Here is a 17560-nt window from a genome sequence, read left to right on the forward strand (position 1 = left end):
GTCCCAGGGTGGAGGGTGGAGGGTGGAGGGTGGGCCCAGGGAGGCAAGAAGATAGGCTGGGAGGCATGAGGACCCCGGGAAATCTCTTCCAACCCCTGGGCGACACCTGCAGGAATGGGGCTGCCAGAGTACGGCTCCCCTCTATCTGGTTGACCAAACTGGGTACGAGGTATCAACCCACTGTGCACGCCAGCCCTGTGGGGTGTTGAGGAGGGTGGACCCCTAGTGACCAAGGCTGCCACCAGGTCCCACTGGCCGGGGGAGGGGGAAACACTTTGTCCAACAGGGGCCTGGACCCCAACTTCAGTCTCTGGCAATGGGAATCCCCCCATCACCTACACCTACACCGGGAAGGAAGGGGGTTTCCTAGGACACCCTTGTCCACAACCACTAAACCCACCCCCAAACACATACAAGGGAGCCGAGAAAGAGGAAGGAAAAAGCCTTACCCACAGGCAGAGGAGATTTCAATACAATCTATATTATCTCATATATATATTTCTTTCTCACTGTATTTGCTCACTTCTGTCACGCATTTAAAATGTCACAGAGACCAAAATAGAGCGGCTTTCTGGTGGTACTCATGGCAGTCATACACGAGATACAAAACTAGGGGACTCTGTCTTCTCATACATCATACAATTAATTTTTCAAGTATTTTTTATGTACAAAGAGCTACTCTATTGGGGAAAAAAATTAACAAAAAAATAAAAAATAAAAAGACAAGGCAGATTACACATCCTAGGAAGGAGGGGTGGAGTGGTTGGGCACACGTTCCCCGCCCCCATCCCCCCAGGGGCTGCTAGCTCCCTGCCACGGAGCCCCGCATCCACCATGCCAGCGGGCAGGTAGCAGGGTAGGCAAAGACCAATGGGGCAGGGAGTCAGCAGCACACTTTGGCCTGGAAGGAGAATCAGAGAAACAGATTCATGAGAGCAGATGGTGGGGGCGGACAGAGGTCCTCCTGGGACGGCCTGCACCGACCTGCTGCCTCCTGCATAGCCTGCCACCACTGGCCAGGCCCACCAGGGGCCCGAGAGCTGGCCTCCGGTACCAGACATGCAGGCCTCTGTGCGCCCCCACCTGCAGGGCTGGCTTGGTCACTGAAGGAGGCCGGGGAAGACTACTGTGATGGAACCCCCCTCCCGACCTTGGTACAGTTCAGTCCAAGAGCGGCCAGAAGGAGAGATGCCACAGCAAAGTTCTGCTCCCACAGGACAGGGCCCTCCTCCCCCACTCTGCCCCCTCCTCCAGGCTGTTGCAGCCCAAACCCATGTGCTCTCTGGGTTTCAAGTGACAGAACACTCTGCCTGTACGAACGTGCATTGTGTCCCATCACAAGGCTCTTCCGAAGACAGTGGCCAGTGTAAGCCCGGCCTGCCTGGGGGCTCTGGCCCCAGGAGGCTCCATGATATGGGCATGGAGGTGGGGGAGGGGGAGGGGACTGGTGGTCCTGGCCACCCCTGAGGCCTGTCCAAGGGCACTTGGCCCAGCACTGCAGGATCCTCTGAGCGCCAGCAGCTTAACAGGGGGCCCCCAGGGAGTGTCTGGGACAGGCTGAGGGCCTAGTGAGGGGGAGCTTTCATATGTGACTAAGGCACAGAAGAGATGGGCCTTGGGGCCAGACGAGGCAGGACACCAGGCCCTGTTCAGATACGGGGCCAGAGAGAGGAGTCCCCCATCTCCTGGCTCCCCGCCACATGCCCCATCCCTCCCTCCTCCCTCCCGAAGGACTGTGCTCCTCTGGAAGCTGGAAGCTGGTCTGAAATGCGGAGACCAGACCCTCCCCAGGAAACAGGAGGGAGCAGCCCCAGGGAGACCAGGATCCAGCAGAGGTGCTGACTGCTCAGCCTGGGAAGGAGGGGTGGGAACCCCTGACCCTTTGAGTAGCTGGGAAGCAAGGGCTCTACCCAAAATGCTCTCAAGAGGAAAGACCGCAAGTGGGAGGGCAGTGTGGGCGGCTGGCTGTCTTCAGCAGGCCAGGAGGAAGGGGCATGAGGCAGGCAGAAGGTGCAGCCGCAGAGAGGACACTCAGGAGCCCAGATGCGCCTGAGCACCCTTCTGAGGTGGGACCCGTGGCTCTTGGTGTCTGGCTCTGATCCCTGCAGCATGCCAGTTAGGCCTGGGTCAGGAGGAAGGTCCACAGAGAGCATCCGTGTTCCCTCCTCCCTCCTCCTGCCCAGGGGGAGGCTAATCTAGCATCAGACAAGGGGACAGGGGAGGGAGCAGGCGGGAGGGAGAGCCCGGGTCAGAGTATTGCACGGTGTTTGGGGGAGGGGCTGTACGTCTTGTGGGGGAGGGGCTGAGAAGGCTGCAGCCGCTGGTCCACAACACAAGCGTCTGGGCCTGGGCACGGCTGGTCCCAACATGCTGCCGCCAAAGGACGAGCCGCAGGGGCATGGGAGTCGCTCCCACTGTCCTCTGCCCGTCGTCCAGGCAGTAGAGCCTTGGCCTTGTATAAATATTCCTGAAGGCTCCTGGGTGAGCCTGGGCCATCCTCTGGGCAGACAGCATCTGGCTGTTCCTCTTGAAGCGATATGTGTTTCTGGTCCAATAAATTAAAGGGCACTGCCGAAGCTGAGCCAGCCTGCCTCCCAGCCTGGACGTGAGGCTGGAGGAGGGGCACACCCTGCCCTGGCCAAGGTCCCAGTCCTTCCCCGCCAGCAGCCGCACCTAGAACTCGTCATCAGAGCTCAGCAGCAGAGTCTTCTCGTTGTCCCGGGCGCCAGTGAGGCTGTGGGAGCGCGAGAGGCCGTGGGCACCCCCGCGCCAGGTGGGCCCGGGCTCCAGGGTGGACTGCTGCGTGTACTGCTGGTAGGCGGGCGAGAAGTTGTGGATGGCGTCCTGCACGATGTCGTGCGGGTTCATGGTCTCCTTGAGGCTGCTGGAGATGCTCTTCATGGGGGCGCAGCGGCCTACAGGGCAGGAGGCGGGGGTGAGGGGCCCGGGCAGCGGGGGGCAAGGCAGCCTGGCCCCCTGCCCCTGGTCCCGGGACCGAACCCCCTGCCCCAAGGCTGTGTCATCTAACCAACCCCTCCTGGGACAGAGAATGGGGTCCCGGACATGAGAAGGGACAAGCAAAGAAATGGCTCCTTTGGCGGGGCGCAGAGTGGAGTGCACCCCCGGGGAAAACGTAAACAGCCACTTGGGAAAGTCTGGCAGGTGGGAAGGGAGCTGGGGTGGAGACTGGCGTGCTGCAGGCGTGAGCCTGAGTGCCCTGGGGAGGCCAAGACGAGCTCCGCGCCAACTGAAGACAGGGAGTGGAGGCGAGTGGGCCCAGGCTCCACGGGCGCTGGCCCATGCCCCTCTCGCCTGCGGGGTGCTCCCCTTCACTCTGGGGAGTGGACCAGGGACCCGCTCCATCAGGACAGGCCGACAGGGGCCTGGACCCACAACGGAGCAGACATCTTCGCTCTGACAGGGCAGGGGCCACCTGCCTTGAGGTGCTTCCTCGTAATTCCCTAACAAATCATCCCCAAGGGCTCTGGGGGGCAGAAATGGCCCAGGCCCCCAAACCGAGATGGAAGGGGTGAGCCCAACTCTGGTCCCAGGTTTTCAGACTCAAACTTGCATGCTCTTTTCCCCTTCACACTCTCTGCCACGGAACAGAACTAAACTCCCCAATTCCCCACTAACAAGCACCGTGCCCCCAGACAGAGCAGGGCATGTTCCAGGACAACGAGAGACCAGGACGGAAACAGGAAAGCTCTACGGAGGGCAGCCCTTGGAGGCGAGTGCTCTGGGCTCTGCCGCCCAGGGGTGCCTGGGGGGGAGGAGGCGGGGACACAGCGAAGGAGCTTGGGAGACACATGCTGGTGACAGGGACCAGGACTGACGTGCAGGACAGACGTGCAGACTGAGAGCAGAACCTACCGTAAGGGCCGTATGTCGGCACTGCCCGCGGCCAAACCCGGGGCAAAAGCGGGGCAGGGGGAGGGGGAGAGGAGCCAGAGAAACAGAGAAGACAAGAGACAGCTGAGTGAACACCTCGTGCCCACCACCGAGGCTGGCACCGCACCACGCACCCTGCCCGCCCCACCCCAGGCCCTGCCGGCACCCAGGCAGCCCGCTGCCCCCCAGGGGCGTGGGGGGCGTGTCCACCTAGGAGACTCCTCCTTCGGGGCTCACGCTTTCTTCTGGTGGCGGACAAAGAGTGGACCCCCAGAACGCTGGTCGGAGTTCCACCTCCGCACTAAAGTAGGGACCACCCACCCCACTTCTCCTCAGGCTTGGCTAGAACTGCTGAGCCTGTGTCGCATGCTTTACAAACCTCACAACACTCCACAGACGGGACATGGAGGAGGGGGCAGGTGACGTGTACTGACCACACCACAGCTTTGCACCCAACCCTGACGGGCTGAGAGGGGCCGGGCGCCGCGGTTAGTGGGTGGACAACCGGCCTGGGACCAGCACAGTGGTGGACAAAGGCTCGCAGCACCTTTCCCGGGCTGGGCTGGGCTGGGCTGGGCTGGGCTGGGCTGGCATCCGCGCTAGAGCTGGAGGCCTGGCCACGCTGTTTCTGGCTGGAGCTGGATGTGTCTGGGGGCAGTGGACGGGAAGACAGCCCAGGCAACCGCGGAGAGCCCCTGCAGGGCCACTAGTGCAGAAGCGCCAGCTTGAACCATGTTAAACCTTAAGGGTGTAGAAAGGGTTCTTGGCCATGGCCTCAGACTCCTGGCATAAGGGTGACTTTCCCAAGGGCAGAGGGTGTCAGGACCAGGTCGAAGGGACATCGCCCTCAACACTGGGAGGGTGTCAGCCAGATCCTTCCAACTGGGGGCCTGGTGGGAAGCAGGTGGGATGGCAGCCGGCAGCGGTGAGCCCTGGCCACTACTGCGCCCAGCACTAAGTGTAGAATCCAAACCGGAAAAAGTACCTAGAGTGCCCAGGCAGCAAGTGTCAGGTGCCCAAGAGTCGTGAGGCCTGGAGGGTGATTCAGTCCACATGCTTCCAGCAGCCTCGGGTATTTTATGGCCTCTTCCCAACCAGGGAGAGAACACGGCAGGTAGGGTGAGAGGTGGGGGCCCGAGGAGCCCTGCACAGGCCAGGCCAGTGCTTCTACACTCTGCTCAGCACGCCGCTCCCCGGGGCCCGAGGTGGGCACAGGTGGTGGGCCTGGGCAAGTGGGTCCTGCTTTCAGCCCCACAGGCAGGGAGCTGGCAGCAGCCAAACCCCTGGGTGGATGTGTTGGACCAGGAGGCTTCCTCCTCCCCAGGCCCTCCCCCCCACACACGGGGTGAGTCAGTTCAGGCATCCCGAGCCTCCTCTTCCTCCTCCCCCCTGAGCATCCCCTCTCTGCCCAGCAGCAGCCAGAGGTGGCCCCCAGCCCCTGCTTCTCCAGCCAGCAAGTTAGACTGGCCTGGGGATCTGTCAGCACATCCTGCCAGGCCCAAACCCAGGCCAATTATGCAGACTCTCCGAGGGTGGGGCCTGGACAGCATGGACTTTTAAGACTCTCCAGGGCATCTTAATATACAACTGGGGCTGCCAACTGCTGTTCTAACAAAGCGAAGATTAGCAGGTGTAAAAAGAAAGCTGTTAAAAGCTATTACCATCTGAGTCTGTTTCTTAGAAGGGATCAGGTTAAAAACAAAAAAAAAAAGAGCTTTAGAGACAAGGGAATTACAGGACAAAATGGATAACAGTGTTCGATGTCAGGAACCCTTAGGAACTTGTTTATTCTAGGGTCTCTGTCCTGACCTTCCCATGGGGATATTGTGCTATATCATCTCCATACTCCAGATCTGCTTCAAGAGACAGGTGGGTGTAGCTTCCAGGACCAGTCCCTGACCCTGACACCTTGTGACAGGGGACAGGGGAGCCTGGACCTCTGTGGCCCCTTTCCTACACCTGGGATCCCTGACCTGACCCATCAACACCTGAAGGACCCTGGGAGGCAGGAGGGGCCCTGGGGCGGGGCCGGGAAGGAGCCTTCCTACTGGGGGGGTCGACTCCGGGACCCTGGCTCATACCTTGTGCGTCCAGCCTCTTGTCAGCATAGACCTTGTAGGTGAAGGCGTGCCGCAGGGCCAGAGCTGCAAAGAACATCTCCACACAGATGATGAAGTCCTGGTAGCCAGCAGCCACGGTGCCCTCACCCACCGACACGCGGGCCGAGTGGATCTTGGGGATGGCCCCGCACTTCTCCAGGATGGCCAGGAGCATGCCTGGAAGGGGAGGTGTGGAAGGGGAGGCGTGGGCGTCTGGCCCCAGACTGGACCCCCTCCCCCATCTCTCTTCCTCCTTACAGCCCCCCAAATGCCACACTCTCCAGAGAGGCTGGAAGCATGGTCCACGGTTACTCCTGTTGGGCAGGGATGCTGACACAAGCCAAGGCCTCAGGGAAACCACACTCCCCAGGTCCTGGCTAGACACCACCTGGATTGGATCCCCCTGTCCAGAAAGCAGTCCCACCCAAGGTCATGGCTCCTGTGAAAGGCCCCTGAGGGCCCAGACGTCACACCCCACAGGTGCTCAGTGGATAGAGGTCCCTTTGAGCTCCAGGCCAGGATTGCCTAGGGACAGCCCCATGGCCTGGGCCCTCGGGGCACTGCGGACGGTGAGCAGGAGCAAGAGGACAAGGCTCAGGGGACAGGGAGGCACAGGCCAGCCTCACAGGGGCTGGGAGGAGGCTCACCTTGCCAGAAGGAGAGGAAGATGACAGACTTGACCATGAAGAACTTGAGGACGGGGCTGTAAGGGCTGAGCAGCTCCCGGGTGGCAAAGTAGAAGAGGAAGAGGGCATAGAGGGCCAGGCTGACGGAGATGTTGTAGATGATGGTCACGTAGAGGTAGCCACTGGTGACGCTGCGGGAACGGGGAGCATCCTCTGGCTTGAACTGACCCTTCTGTGGGACAAGGGGCCTCCTTCCCCCCTTTGCCCTGCCCACATGCCACTCTGCACAGCTCTCAGAAATGCTCCCCGAGCCATCAAAGGGAGGGGACGGGTGATCAAAGCGGCCCAAACACTGGGGGGAGTGCGAGGGTGAGCACCTGCAGGACAGGCCAGCCCTGCCACCTGTAGCTCCGGTGCCCACGCTCCTGGTGGAGGACTCCAGGTGTCCTCGGGGGCGAGGCCTCAGACTGATGGTCAGAGGGACACGAAGCTCAGCTTTGCTCTTTGCGCTTGAGCCAAGTGACGTCCCCTGTGAGCCTCTGTTTGCTCACCGGCCCTTGGGGGCTGTCGTGTAGGGCACAGGGAGTGTGTCTGAAGTGCGTGCAAGCTCAGGGCCACGTGGGACACGTGGTCACTTTCACTAACCCCCCGAAGTCTCGTGTGTGTGTCAATTCACACAGGAGAGGAGACTCGAGACGGGACCCTCAGGGCTCTGGCCCTCTCGCCCCCTGCCCTGGGATGGTCACTGTCCCTTCTTGCTCCCCCCGGCCCCCACCCGGCACCACTCTGCAGCCTGAAGGTGACAGATGCTGAGCGCTCACTCTGGTGCCAGAGGCGGGGCCAAGTGCAATGGCACCACTGCCAGGCTCCGGCCTCGCAATTCAGGGGTGCAGCAGGCGGGAGGAAAGCCGGGGTCAGGCTTGGCCTCCACTCAGAGGATGGACACGGGGGTGGGGCAATCTGAGGCCACCCCCTTCCCTCGGCCAGGGCATGAGCCTCGGGGCAGGGCCGCCCACTCCTCCCAATACGTGCCGTGCGGGGACCCGCTGCTTACTCAAAGTCACCGTCTCGGTACTTGCCGAAGGCCTGGAGGACCACGGTGCTGACAGCCATGAGCGGCTTCACCACGCAGAACTGCAGGGTGGCCTGTTGCAGAGAGAAGGTCAAGAGTCAAGGATAAGCACAGAAACCACGGAAGAAGCACCTCCTCTGGCCAGCTGGGCCTGGGCTGGATGCCAGGGGATGGGGGCGGCCCAACCTCCTGCCCCTGGGGGAACTGCTGTCAGGAGGGGAAGGCAGAATACACGAGACAGTAACAGGGCGATGCAGCTGCGTGAGAAGACAGGAGGGTGTGAAGGAAGAATGGCAGAGACGCAGGAGACAGAGATTCCACCAGAGGAGGGGCCCCCACGAACGTGCCAGGGACGGGGGGACGGACAGAGGGAGCAGCTCACGCCAGGGGCATGAGCTCGGCCCAGGGGCAGAGAGCAGACAAGTGCAAGGGGTTAAGTGCTGGTGAGGGGCGGCAGCAGGGAAGTGGCCCCAGAGAGCAGAGGCAGGTGAGGGTCTCCTTGTCTACCCCGGGTCTGCCTCCCTGCCCCATGCTCTAGGCCTGGGTCCAGGGTTTATGTCAAGCTGGGGTCTTACTGGGGATGGAGATGACCCCACAGGAGCACAAAATAGGAAGCAGCCTGAAGCCCGAGGTCCGGAGTCCCGACACGTGTCTGAATTCTGGCCTTGCCAACTACCGCTGCAGAAGCCCGAGTGGGCGGTCACTCAGCCTCCGAGTGGCTGCTCGCGGTAGATGGCTGTAACCAGCCCCGTGTTGCGCGGTCGCTGTGCGGGGACTGGGGAGCGAGACCGCATGGGGTGTCCTTGGAGGTCTCCCACTTCTGAGCACTCAGCAGAGGCCTCTGCCACGGAGAGAATCCCTCAGCCAGGTTTCCACAAGTCCCTACAGAGGCACCAGTAAACGCCAGAGGTACCCTCGGTGCCCAAAAAATCACTAGAAGCACCACTCTCTTGAAACTAAATAAATCTAAGCCACAAGGCCCCTTCTGTGGAGATGGGAGTCATTTTACAAGGCTAAGCTAGTGTGGCTCCAAATGGGACAAGGACCCCGGAGCACAGAAAGTAACCCGTGGAACCCAAAGTTTCTGTCCCGAAAGAGGCTCGAGCGAAGTCTGCAGGGGAGCCCGGGGCGGCCTGAGCCGTGTGGCTGCCAGGAGGAGAGGCGCGTGTGACGGGGGCTAGAGGGGCGATGCTGCTGTCAGCAAACCCCACAAAACCCCCCTGCCCCCCAGCCCCTAGAGGACGCGGGACCGGCACGCTCTGGGGAAAGGGAGGGTCAGCAGCGTGTCCCAAGCGAGCCCTGCGAGCCTGCCGATAGGCTGGTGCTGCCCCGGGTCAGCTCACTCGGTGCTCACGACAGCCCCGTGACGTGAGTACTGTCATCATCCTCAGGGTACAAGTGAGGAAACTGAGGCACAGAGCAGCTGAAGTGGCAGGAGAGGCAAACTCTCCCGGAGACTCAGACCCGGGAGCCGGCACTGACGACAAAGCTGCGGTGTCCTCTCTCACGTGGGAAAGCGGGGAGGAGGCTTCTTCAGTTCTTTCCTTTTACTACCTGACCCTGCCACTTCCAGGAGCAGCAGTGGAACATCAAAGCCCACAGGGCTGGGGAATAATCTGCAACAAGGCAACCCAGCTAGTGATCTGCGGTCAAAACTTCATACACAACATCACCATCAAAGAAGGCAGTGAGTCAGCTGGGCCGGCACTGGTAAACAATGGCTCTGACAGGCCCCACCCTGAACCCAGGACAGTTTGAACTCCTTCCCTGCAGGTCCTGTGGGGAGGTTTTGAATTTAGAAACACCCTATAGGGAAGGAGGGTCTGGAAGCAGAACTGGAGACTGGGCCATCCAGGCAGTGCTTTGTGGGTGCGTCTGCACTGCGGGCACGGCCCCGCCCAAAAGGGAGCAGAAAGGCCAGTCCTCCCACAGGTCATGGTGACGGGCCATGGGTCTCATTTCCCCTCGCGATGACGCTGCACGATGCTGGACGGGCTGACAGGCCCTGTGGAGCCCCCCAGGAGACTAAATCGAGGTCACGCCAGCTGGGCGTGGCGCCTGACTCCCTCCCGAGCAAGGGACAGCGGGCTCTGAGCCAGGGCTGTGTTAAGGGCTTTCCCTCACCTGTTCCTCAAACCATCCCTTGAGGTAAGTATCATTAAGCTCATCTCACAGAAGAGGAAACCAAGGCTCAGAGAGGTTTCGTACTTTATCCAAGGTCACACAGTCATAGGAGAGGCTGGCATTCAAACTCAGATGGTCAGACACCCAGACCCCATGCACTTACGCACAACACCACGCTGCCTCCACCCAGGCCACTCGAGGCCACTGTGGGGGGCAGCTCTGGAAACTGGAAGCTGCTAGACTGCCTGCCAAGTGAGAAATGGGGGAAAGGACCAGAGGCTGCTCAGAGCTGTTTTGTCATGTTCTTTAATGCGGAAACCCTCCTGGCCTCTAGCCGCAGCTGATCAGAAGTTTTCAAACTGAGATTCTAGAATCGCCATGCACTTGCTCAGACACACACACCACAACTTGGTCAAAGTGAGCAAGAGTCTGGGACCACTTCCTGCCCAGGGCTGCATCAGGCACTCCTGGGACACCTGTTGCTGCCCCTCTGAGCACGCCCCACCAATGCAGGTGCATCCCTAACAGCTCAGGGAGTGGGTGCTGGGGCTTGGGGTGCCTCACAGGAAACGGGAACCCTGCAGATGGGCCCTATGCGCTTTGTCACTATGTCAACCAGGGGCAGCACGGCCCCTGCAGCTGCTACTCCAGGGCACAGACCCAGGCTCCTGGTGCCTGGCCTGCAACTCTTGACCAGGGCAGTTTGCTAGGGGTACCCACCTGCTTGCAGAACCGCAGAAATCCGATGGAGTAAGTCTTTCCCCAGAGGCAGCATGTGCCATACATACAGCTGGACCTGGAAGAGACAAGCAGAGAAGGGGTTGGTGAGCAAAGAGCCAGACTCAGGAAGGTAGGGCTGGGGGAGGCTGCCCTCACCCTCCTGCAGATCCAGACAAGCTGGGGTAGGGCGGGGTAGGGTGAGGACGGGGCTTGGATCCTGGGCAGTCTTTAAGCACAAGGCCAAGCACAGGGAGAGACGCAGGAGAGTATTTGCACATGCGGTAGGCTATGCAGGAGCGGGGCGACACTGCCCTTGGGAAAACAAACCAACTTAAAAGGCACTGAATGTAAAAACTACAAGAGGGAGAAACAGGCAAACAGGAAAGGACAGGAAGAGAGAGAAGGAGAAAGAGCCAAACAGGCCCTCCCAAGAGTTCCAATGAATGGCCTCGCTCAGGAAGTGTGGGAGAGGCAGAGAGGTCAAGGTCACGGGCAGAGATGGTCTGTGTGACCGGCTGACGCCAGGAGAGCTCGGAGAACGTCAGGCCCAGGAAACAGGGTGGTGTGGGGGGCTCTGGGGGGACTTCATACTCACTCGATGGGCTTCCCTCTGATCTCTGACATGATGGAACTTTCCCCCCCAAGGTATTCATAGCACAGGCTCAGGAAATTATAGATGACCAAGGCTGTGAAAACAATGTCCAGAGAAAAACCACTCAAATCAACAGGATGGATAAACAGATGGTGGAATTCTAAACAGCAACGAAAGTGAAAGAACCACAGTCACAGGCAGCAACGGGGAGGGAACCTCAGGGACATAAGAATCCGCAGTGAATATTCCATTTGTAATCAAAATCAGTCACGGCTAAATCATGCTGTTCAGGGATGCGCACACACACTGCTGGTCACACCACAAAGAAAGGCAAGAAAGTGATTACCACCAAATCCAGGACCGTGTGGGGAGCTGTGGGAGGGGAGATCGGGACGGGATGCTGGGGGCTTGAGGAGCTGGCAGTGTGCGTGTTCTGGGTCTTGGCTTTACAGTTATTTATTAGCCTTATGCGCTTTTCTGTTTGTGTGTCACAGATCACAATTTTATGACAAAGCAACAATAAAACTTTCTCCAGAGGGATCTCAGGAGAAATTCTCGGCAAGAATGAGATAGAACCCCTTACGCATTCAACAGCGTGTAGCGGCATCTTAGTGAGCACAGCATGATAAGCTGTAACAAAACCTATGAGAGGTGCACAAAATATAGTGCAAATGTCTTAGGAAGCTGGGCCAGCTCATCCTGAATCATGACACAGCTTGACATCACCCACAAAGATCCAAAATTTACAGCAGCAACCTAGGGCACAGTAGAAGTATGTTGTAAATGCTGCAAATACAGCACTACGTTGTAATTGGTCTCCTGGTCAGAGGACTTCCGCGGGGTCAGCAAATGCAAGCTGCTGCCTGCAGGGTGCTAGAAGCACACGGAAGTGTCGGGAGCCAGGGAGACAGGCCGTGGAGAGGAGGACGAGGAGCACAGTGGAGGACGCCACGAAGGAGAGGATGCAGGAGGCAGATCAGGGACCTAGGGCAGGGGAACAGGAGACGCGTCCAGCGCAGGAGTGAGGCCAAGGGGAGGGTCAAGGCGGGGTCAGGGGATAATAAGATCCAGGGAGAGGCACCAGCAGCCCTGCAGCCAGCGGGCTCCTTCTCATCTGACTGGCCAACCCCCGTGCAGCAGAAGGGCCTTCAAGGCCCGCCGGTGCAGCCCCCTGGCTCAGCTCAAGATCTCTCACCAGGTGGCTTGGTCCCTGCCCACCCCTCACACTTCCTTCCCAGCAACACTAGGTGCCCCCTTCCCCTCGGCAGGGTCTTGTGCCCTCCGTGTTTCTGCCCTTGCAGATCCTACTGCCTGGACGCCCTGCCCTCTGACCTCCTAGTACCGTCAACCCGTCAGACACCACCCACCATGAGAAGTCCCCGGCCACCACCATGGGGGCTCGTGCGTCCCCACCCACGGAACCTACTGGTTTGCAGACGGACGCTGTGCCCCCGCCCCGCCCACCCCCGGAGTGTGATTACCGACTGGGAGCTTGCTTCTCCCTCTAGCGTGGGCCCAGCCCTCGGCATATACTAACCACACCACAAACGCTTGACTGCCCGAAATTGGAACACAGGAAATCCTGGCCGTACGGTTCAAGGTAGAGGTTGGCCTTCAGCAACGTGGAAAGGAATATATTTGAGGGCTCTACGTCCCTCAGTTGCTCTAACCTAGTAAGGTTTCACGTCTGGGGCTGGGCAACAGGGGCCCAAGTGGCACCCTACGTAAACATGACCTGTTTAGCACCTGTCACCTGTGCTGCAACCATCCCCCTAGAGACATACAGCAGAGGTGTGACTCTGCTGGGAGGTTCTCTGCGGCTCAGTTTCCTCATCTGTTAAAACGGGGACAGAAAGCGCCCCTCCGGAGTTAGGAGGCGGTGGGATTTCAGTGAGTATGCAAAGTGCTCAGAAGAGTGGCCAGCACACTCAGTGTTGGCTGTCACGGCCACTGTTGTTTATCTGCCCGCCTCCCTCAGGGGCCTCTGTCCCCTGACGGGGCTGAGGGCCCTGTGAGCTGCCTGTCCGACACGGAAGCAGCTCAGGATGTTTGGTGGCTGCAGGAATCTCCACTGACTGGGCTCCAGATCACTCCCCACTGACGGAAACTTCGGGGCATCTGAAGGCAGGGGGGTGAGGGGGCGGGGGGCATCAAGCCCAATCTGATGTCAGCCTGCTAATAACCTTTGTCCAAAACCATATGAGGCCAAGTAGAGTGGATGTGTCCATTCCAATCTGGGTCCAGCTGTACTGTGGTTGATGGTGTTTTCCAAAGGCAGCCACATCCCATGACAATGACACTCCTCTCAGAAGATGGGGTCTTCTTCCCTCTTTTTGCATCTGGGTGAACTGGGGTGGCCGCAGCGGAGGCGAAGCTCGGCGACACCTGATGCTGGGGTTAGAAAAGGCCTCTTTCTTCTGGCCCATCCTCTCTTGACATGCTTGCCCTTGGACCCAGCCACCACGCGCTGAGGAAGCCCATGCCGGCGGCCCACGTGGAGCGTCCACACGGAGAGGCGCGTGTGGGGGAGGAACTGAGGCCCGCAGCTGACATCAGCATCAACTGCCAGACACGTAAGTAAACCAGACATCAGATGGTCCCTCCCCTGCCTTCAGGTCTCCAGCTGAGGCCCAGGTATCATGGAGCAGGACCAAACTGTCCCCAAGATGCCCTGTCCAAATTCCTGACGTGCGGTATCCATGAACACAATAAATGGCTGTTTTACACTAGTCTGTTTTGGGGTAGTTATGTACACAGCTACAGTAAGTGGAATGTACATCAAACCACTTCCGGAGTTCCCAGGACACGCCGTGATCTCTCACGCCTCCCCTTGGTGGCACAGCCCGATCTCTCTGCTAAATCCCAGAGGCAGCCCCAGCTCAGATGCCACCTCGTCCTTGGCGGCCTCCCCTGTCCTGTCGCCATGCTCACATCACACCCCACAATCTCTCTGCTGAACGGCCTGATCCTTCCAGGACAAGAGGCAGCATAAAGCAGCCAGAAAGCCATGGCTCCTGGAGCCAGACTGCCTGGGTGCGAATCATGGTTCCACTACTTAGGAGCTGTGTGGTCTCAGGCAAGTTTCTTAAGTGCTCTGTGCCTCGGTTTCCTCATCTCTAAGCCGGGGATAACAACAGCTTCTTCCTGGTGAGGCTGCTGTGAGGATGGGCCTCAGGGGTGGGAGTGTGATGCCTTATCTATAAGGCTGTGCTCACAATGAACAGCCCATAGTGTTACCCACTGTTGCAGGCAGGAACCAAGGCCCACCCACAACAACTACCAAAGGGCTTGACACTTCCATCCTCAATCAACACGGAAGGAATGAACGGATGGACACAGGCCACAGCTCCAGGTGAGGCTCAGAGAGGCGGGGCAGGCGGGTATGGCCAACACTCAGTCTTGCGCTCAGGAGCTCACCCTGCCACAGCCTGGGAAGCTGCACCTTCCCCAAGTCCCCAAAGACAAAACCCTCAGGCGAGGCCACAGGGGCCCAAGGCTCATCAGCCCCTCTGTCCAGAACCACCAAGCTAGGCTGTCCTGCAGTCCACTCCTGGGAAGAGCTTGGTGCCTGAGCTCACATCCTTTCCTGTGTCACAACACACGTGGCACGCTCCTGATTACGTGGTCCACTGTCTGTCCATGTGCAGCTCTGCATTCAACTGGGCAGATCATCAAATTTCATCCATCTCTCTCAGTTCAGGACTTTTGACCTTTTCACAGTGCTATGGGGCCAGACAGTCTGGCCAAATACCAGTTTGCTGACGGTGTCTGTTAAAGAGTCGTTAGTGAGTCAATAATGCATCTCGGAGAAGGGAGACAAGACAGAATCTCCTCGAGATGACGCAACCAGCCCACACCAAGACCACTGACCATCTGGACAAATCAATGCCCTTCCGAGGAAATGATGGAGCCGTGCAAAATACCACCCCCCGCCACCCCAGCAGGCGTGTTTAAACTGGACAACTCAACACACACCCCAGGAACAAACACAGAGATATGCTGGCTCTGGACATGAGAAGAGCAAAAAAGATTATGAGTGGGGTTCTCGACCAGCAGCACTGTCGCCTGACCACAGCTCCAGTTCTGGTCCCCTGGAGAGGCCCCAGACACACAAGTGACCAAGGGGCCCACAGGGAGCATCCAGCTTGAGGGAAGGGATGGGTTCCCGCCCACCCCACCCCCCCGGCCTCTCTCTCTCTTGCCCTGGAAAATCAGGTACCTGGAACTTTCAGCTCCATTCTAGATACCAAATCTTAAAGGAACTAGAGACAAATGCACACAATCAGGGGCAAAGGACCAGAATGAAGATGAAAGGAGGATGGTGCTGGAGACTTGAGGCCTGGAGAAAAGATATTAGGGATCATTCTCTTCATGTAAGTGATGACCACCTTCGTCCAGAGGGTCAGACAGGACCCACTCATCCCAGGGGCAGATCCTAGGACTTCAGCTTAGTATAAGAAACAATTTCTGGCAGGTAGTCTTCAGAGATGAAAGGTAGTGAGCTCCCTGCCAGTGGAAGCATGCAATCAGAGGCTAGGCAGCCTCTGAGCTGAGAGATTAAGGGGGTTCCAAGCAGCTAGGATTTTACGGGTCCCTTCCAACCCTGAGAGGCAAGGCTTTCTTTCCTCACTGGCAACTTCTCCCACCAAGAGCTGCCCGGACAGGAAACTGCAGACCAAGAGATTACTCTCCACCCAGCCTCCCATCCAGCGTCCCCCGTGGCCTGACAACTGCAGCCACACAACCCTGAGGGGCCCGAGGGGCTTCAAGAGAGGACCCGCTAAGAAGCATACTCAGACTGTCCCTGCCAGCTGCAGGGGACTGTCCTCATGAGTCCCCCACTGCAAGTGACACTGGCTACAGGTCACTGACTATCCCAAGTTCACCTCCTCCACACACCCGCAGCACCTAAAGCCGGCCGCAGGGCCTAGCCCTCTTCGCTGCACAGAAATACTTTGGTTATTTGGAAAGATATATTTCAGAGTAACTTGTGGATGAGCCCGGAAAACTTAATTTTGACCACTTTGGACAGAAATCTCCTCTGCTCAGTAAATAGGGGCACCCAAACATTCTTTCCCGCTTTTTCTGTGACTAGTGATCACCACTGACAACAACGGATGCGACGTGCTACAGCCAGGTGGGCGGGGTCCTCCCTAAGCACCTGTCCCCAGACTCTGAGCTGCTCCGATGGCACTTTGCTCTTCCTCTCTCACAGCTTTTCTGTCCTTTGCTGTTCCTGCTCATTGATGCTTCTTGCCACCCGAAACACTGATTCTGGTCCCTCTTTCTATTGGTTTCTTCCAGATGTCTGCCTTTATTCTGATTGGTTGAGCTCTTCTGATTCCTGGCTCTCTCAGAGCCATGGCCAGCAAGGGCCACTACCAGCCCATGAGTCCTCCTGGCAGCACACTGGCCTCTGGGTCTTTTGTGGTCCTCAGCTGTATTCATCCAGGTTGTATGCTCCCTATCTGGGAAGACGTTTTACTTGGGCCAGATTCCAGGAAGCTAAGTTTGTCCCAAATCTGAAACTGGGACAGATTTCAGAAAATGAAACATCATTCATTGCTTCTTTCATGCAAGTAAAATCTCTTCCCTTAACAAGAGTTCACACTTTTGCAGGGGAGAAACTTGTCCTGTATTCCTTCACCAAGCCTGGCACAGAGCAATTCCTGGACCTCAGAGACCCAGGGCTGAGTCCAGCCTCTGGCAATTACTCTCTGGGTAACTTGGGCAAATTTCTTAGCCTACGTGAATTTTTTTTTCACATTTGTAAAACGGGGATGATAATATATACCTCACCAGGTAACTGAGAGGTGAGAATGAGCTAACAGTAATGAAAAATACATGGTAAACTGTGAAGTGCCACATGAACATTATTAAAAAAAAACAGTGCCGCACGAAACACCTGTGAAGGGCGTCTCCCTCGTCTGAGCTCTGGCCACCCACATGTGTCTGCCCACAGAGCTCCCCAGGCTGTCTCAGAGTCATCTTTAGGGGCTACCTCTCACCCCGACCACAATCAAACACTAAATGTAGGTAAGGGGGTTGGATTCTACCCCTCCACCACCTGCCTGCCCCCTACACCCTGGTGGCACATCCTTAGGCTCTGTGAATTCCGGCCCTTACCAGGTAGTAGATGCAGAGCAGGGGCACCGTGGACAAGCATTCACTTCTCCCTGGAAAATGGAAACACTACCTCCAAATTCACAGGGTTTACCTCCACTCTCCCCTGAAATGCCCCTGAAGTGAGAACGAATGGGGGGAAAGGTACAAACCTTCAAGGATAAGGACACGGCACCAGAGGCAGCAAACAAGGGATGTCGACCAAAGCTCTGGAAGATGCGGCAAGGTCACTAACCCCAGGGACAGGGGGGAGCCAGCGAGAACCCCAGGAACCCGAAGACGGCGCACCACGCAGCTCTGATGGCTGTGGGTA

The 17560-nt window shown here is 58.2% G+C and overlaps 1 protein-coding gene across 6 annotated transcripts in view; it reads right to left on the minus strand.

Moving 5' to 3' along the window:
• Window positions 1–461: 461 nt before the first annotated feature.
• TMEM184B (transmembrane protein 184B) overlaps window positions 462–17560 on the minus strand; it is a 48988-nt gene continuing 31889 nt past the window's right edge. For 5 of the 6 annotated variants that reach the window (XM_059936960.1, XM_059936961.1, XM_059936963.1 and 2 more), the window contains 7 exons: window positions 11128–11218; window positions 10533–10608; window positions 7671–7762; window positions 6638–6807; window positions 5973–6167; window positions 3874–3894; window positions 462–2915 (listed from right to left, as the gene is read on the minus strand). In XM_059936960.1, the coding sequence (XP_059792943.1) occupies window positions 2674–2915; window positions 3874–3894; window positions 5973–6167; window positions 6638–6807; window positions 7671–7762; window positions 10533–10608; window positions 11128–11218 (887 nt within the window). In that variant the 3' untranslated portion in view covers window positions 462–2673. The remainder of the gene's footprint in view (window positions 2916–3873; window positions 3895–5972; window positions 6168–6637; window positions 6808–7670; window positions 7763–10532; window positions 10609–11127; window positions 11219–17560) is intronic. The other variant, XM_059936964.1, reaches the window with a different exon arrangement.

The sequence above is a fragment of the Balaenoptera ricei genome, chromosome 10, assembly GCF_028023285.1.
Source record: "Balaenoptera ricei isolate mBalRic1 chromosome 10, mBalRic1.hap2, whole genome shotgun sequence".
NCBI classification, from domain to species: Eukaryota; Metazoa; Chordata; class Mammalia; order Artiodactyla; family Balaenopteridae; genus Balaenoptera; species Balaenoptera ricei.